Source organism: Antrostomus carolinensis, unplaced genomic scaffold (genome assembly GCF_000700745.2).
Source record: "Antrostomus carolinensis isolate BGI_N321 unplaced genomic scaffold, ASM70074v2 scaffold8531, whole genome shotgun sequence".
In the NCBI taxonomy this organism is placed as follows: Eukaryota; Metazoa; Chordata; class Aves; order Caprimulgiformes; family Caprimulgidae; genus Antrostomus; species Antrostomus carolinensis.
The window spans coordinates 1-4,903 of NW_010296264.1; the positions used below are offsets into that span (position 1 = coordinate 1).

Sequence of the window (4,903 nt, forward strand, 5' to 3'; positions counted from 1 at the left end):
GGTCTTTGGTCGCCAGACACTACAGCCTGCCCTGAAGCATTTCTTATTATGATCCTCAGCTGTAGTACCTGCTTCCTTTCAATAGCTGCCTTGTGGTGGCCACAAACACTGAACACTGCTGTGGACTAGGAAATTAGAGCCCAGGCAGAGTCATAGGGACTTGGTGTGAAGTTCTGCAACCCTAAATATCTGTGGGAAGGAAGAGACAAGATAGGAGAAAAAGAATTGGGCTAAAGATTAAGTTAGAATCAAGTTGGTTTTTCTTTTTCTTTTTTTAAACTCATTTCATCTTTAAATCACTCCTCCTGGCATGCAAGAATCCTAAATAAGGGGTAAATAAAAAGCAACAATTTATGATTTGATCAAATAGACAGGTCTACTTTGCCCATATCACTAAAATGTAGATAAACGACAAATATATGAGAACAGGTCCAACAAGGGCTTTAGCTGGATTACTAGAATTATTTAACTTTTAATAATTTTAAACCTATGGGCAGGGACCAGATGTTTCTGTTATGAGAGAAAGGAAAAACATAACAAAATAAAACAACAAAAACCAACAAACCAAAAGAAAAAACTTGCAGAATTTATACTCTCAGACACTGAAAGATGTGAGAATGCCATAAAATCCTCCTGATAATTTAGGATTTACTTTTGGTTTAAGTTGTGCCTTGAATTATAAACAACAAAACCGATGACAAGAAAAAACAAAGCGAAAAGCAACAGAGAAATGATTGCTGAGTTCAGAAGGGACACTTACGCCCTGTACACCTCTTCCAGTGCTCCTGTCCCACTGTCAGCAGCTCTTTAACTCCATCATCCATTGCTTTGGTGAACCTACCCACAGCATCACATTTCTGTTCTCTGCAGCATTTAGGAAAAGCAAAAACAACAACAAAAAAGAGAGCAGTTTAACAGATGTATTACAATAACTTCAAACACAATACTGAAAAGTTTAGTATTGTCAACCAGGTCTTAAAAAAAAAAAAAAATCAGAGAAATAAATTAATTCCTTGAAATCTCTGCCATTTCACTAAGCTCAGAATTTCGCTCTTTAGATGTAGGCATTTTTCATTCTATTTTCCCCCCTCTGTTAAACACATGGTACTAGACTATCATTCTTACTATTAAAAAAAAAAGTTACTAGCTAAATATCCTCCTCAATGAGATCAAATAACAGAATAGCAAAAAATAAAAGGACCTTGCACTGACAGGAAATCAGATGTTAGAGTAACAGAAGTAGCAAAATTCATACAACAATGAACAAAATGTACAGAAGATAATTGTTCCAGATATTTTAATAGAAGTCTAAAACAGGGGAATAAAAATTAATATAATAGTTGTTCTAAGGAAATATATATGCATAACTTCATACTATATTGACAATACAGTTGTGTTCAGTTGTGTTAAAGGGAAGGAAAAAAAAAAAGTCAGTAATCCTCAAAAGAGAATTATGAATTAGTGCCTTTTTACCCCTCCTGAAGCATGTTTTCACACAGTTGTCCATTAACACAGCATTGCATACACAGCAACGCTCTGTGACCCCCACAAAAATAAACTAGACATATTTTCTAATTTTCAATAAGAATTATTCAAACTGCATCACACCTTACAAATGCTTCCAGCCAAAGCCTATATAAGACTGGTCTCACAGCAAGGCAACTCTAAGTGACTCCTCTGAGCCAGCGCAGCAGCTCCAACTGTGGCCCAAACACCTAGAGACTCCCACCTCCCCACCGGCACCTCCTTCCTCAGCTGGGAACCCTTCCCAAACTGTCACTTGCACAGAAACAGAACCTGGCTTTCCAAGAGGCCCTTGTTTTACTCCAATTTTCCCAGGAGCAAACCATCCTTTTAATTTTCTGTACTTCATACTTTACGGTGTCATGACCACAGAAAAAGTTCATGAACCATCACAAGGTTACCACCCTTTGATCAAAAAAAGTATGAGCAAAATTGCTTCAGTAAAGAGTGTCTTTTCACTGAAGAAACTAAGAACTATTGAACAAGCTGTTCTGTCCACTTACAGGAGCAATGGCTTTCAAGACTGTTTATACACAATTTTAACAGCACCCTGAGAGGTTTCCAGTCACTGGAACATGGTGTGGATGTCTGAGGTGTTATAGTCCCCCTGCAATGCTTGGAGATAGGTCCCCAGAACCGCTCCAGGCTGCCAGCCCCAGTCCAGGAGCCAATACTCTCTGGGGAGCATTCCCCACAGGTCGCTTGCCTGCCCTCACCCTGTGTGGGGACAAACTGTTTAGCAGACTATACACTGGTCATTCCAAGCCAAGGTTCTACATATAATAGAGACTCACTCTCTCCTGCGCCCTATATACAAAATCCTCTCTGTGGTTCACCCCTTCAGCTTTATACCACTGGGTAATAATGTGTAAAACATATCACCTAAAAAAAGTAAAGTCTGAAATCCTCATGTTCAAAGTGGAAGTGACCTAAAAATGTCCATCTTTTTTACTAGTACGGGACTGCTACCACAGCTATTATATACATCTTAATATGCACTGCATCACTTGGATAAAGGCTGTGCTGGGATATTTCCAAGTGTAAGCACACTACTGCTTTGGCACTATAAACACTTCTGTCTTGTTTAACCACAGTTTCAGAGACAAAACATTATCTAAGTTTCTGTGTTCTATAACAAAGCATGTCATGTATACTACGTATTTTCTAAGAAAAATGATTAAGCCTAAAGAAGTGAAACAAAGGCTGCAGAGTAAATCCAGTCTCTCTCTCTATGAAACCCAAAGGTCTACCACCAAGAGAACTATGCATAAAAAAGGGTGTGTCTATATTACATACACAAATATAAAATAAATATTTCCATTTGCACTTCCAGAAGGATATCCAAAAATGTAGTAACCCACTTAAAATGAAATTTGATCATTTAAATAACTTTTCCTTTTTAATAGCTTTCCATGGATTCCAGATATTATGATACTGTGTGTGCATTATATACAAGTTTTTTTCACAGAAATATTGTTTTCCTTGATGGTCCACCTACATTTATCCTAAGCCATTTGGCAAGTCTCGCACACTTTGGAGCTGTTCACAATTGAAGATCAAAATATACTCCCACAGCAATACAAAACATAAATCCCTAGGATCTGACAGTGCTCTATCTCACCAACTAGTTTTGCACAAACCCCTTCAGAATCCATATTCAGCCACTGAAGTCAAAGGGACATCACATGGAGTTCCACCAAGTTCTAGAGAGGTTGATGTAAAATTACTGGATTTAAACAATTTTTCAGCTCTACTGTACTAAGTATCTCTTAAAATCTTTTAATATATGCTCAAGCTTACTATTTTACTTTTATATGAGCTCTGTATCTGTTGTATATACGGATGCACAATGTCCACACAAAAAGAAACCACCTTACATTTCTACCATATCCAAGTCAGGAGCTTCTGGTTCCATTGTAGAAAAGATCAGGACTCCTACAGTTTCATCTTTTTCTGCCTTCCGCTTTCCAGTTTTCCACTCCTTAAGGAAAGGAAAAAAAAGAAACAAAATTTGACCACCACTGTTCATTCATCTTTAAGGGAAAGTACTTAAGCAGTGAATGAAACATCTAGGAGAAGCGTTAACTCACAGACCATCCATACCTTAAAACCTTCTAAATTAAAGTTTCAGTGGGGCCAAGGTTTCTGAGTTTCCCTCCCTTCTCCTTGTGTGCTTTGTTTTCTAGATTCTGGGGTAAACAGATCCTTCCTGTATTTTACTGAAATATAGTGTAAGAGCAATTATATTCAGCTGTCTCTGCACATGTGATAGTACTGATAGCAGGAGCTACTTAAGATGGTCATGAGACTATTATGCAATTGCCATACTAAGTTCTTTGTGGGAACAGATAAAAAGGTTACAAATTCCACATGTATTGCAACATCTGTTGTGTTTATATCCATCTGTAAGTCTCCACTGGTCATCCAAACAGCACTTTACTAGGACTGCTACTTACTATGTTATTAAGCCTTTACTTACAGGATAACAGAATAATTCTGGTGGGAAGTGACCTCAGAAGATTTGTAGTCCAGCCTCCTACTCAAAAAGGGTCAGCTGTGATCCTAGTTACTTTGGGCTTTATCCAGTCTGGTCTTAAAAACCTCCAAGGATCATTTGCTTTTTGAGCAAAGTGTGTATTTATAAGTATGATTATTTTGAGGAGAAAGTAGCAGAGTTTTCCTATTTACTTCCTGATTGGTAGATACCCAAATTAGCAATAGAGCTAGATCTCAGTCATGAAAATACCATTATTTACTGAATGTAAAGATATTAAAAACCTCTTAATTTAAAAAAAAAAAACAAAACAAAACAAAACAAAAACAAAAACAAACAAACAAAAAAAAAACAAACAACCATAAGAAAAGGCTGGAGGAGGGAGCAGAGAATAAAAAAGGGCTTGTTAAATCAGGTAAGACTGCACCATAATGCTATTACAACCCACTCCAGTACAAACTGTTGGAGAGAGGGGCAGCATCAGACTCATCCAAGATCTGCTACAATGTAGCTCCTGTTAGCAAAGTAGTACCAGAGCACCACAGTAATTAGTGAGCCAAACAGAGAGAGCAGGGCAACAGCCAAAAGAGTTGCTATATATCTGTTCCTATTCTGCTGGAGGACACAAACTGTCCTCAGAAGATGGCAACAAAGACACTTTAAAGAGCACATCTCTGGTGGCACGGCATTCAACATTTCACACAGGTAACTTTACAGCTCCTTTTGATCAAACAGCTAGAGTTCCTCGGTAAATCCAGCAGCTTTCAGCTCACCACCAGTGCCCACAGGGGCGCGGGCAAATGAGGCGGCTACAAAGCTGAACTCTGAGCTGGAAAGGGGGCTGATGGGGGCGGGGGGGGGGGGGGGGGGCAATTCCTCCCTCTC

General features: G+C 38.6%; 1 protein-coding gene across 1 annotated transcript in view; it reads right to left on the reverse strand.

The window, feature by feature from the left end:
- Positions 1–760: 760 nt before the first annotated feature.
- SNX9 (sorting nexin 9) overlaps positions 761–4,903 on the reverse strand; it is a gene marked incomplete at its 3' end in the record, with an annotated part of 28,635 nt that continues 24,492 nt past the window's right edge. Inside the window, exons 10-11 of the mRNA XM_010178215.2 lie at positions 3,402–3,505; positions 761–864 (exon numbers count right to left, since the gene is read on the reverse strand). Coding sequence (XP_010176517.1) covers positions 761–864; positions 3,402–3,505 — 208 coding nt within the window. The remainder of the gene's footprint in view (positions 865–3,401; positions 3,506–4,903) is intronic.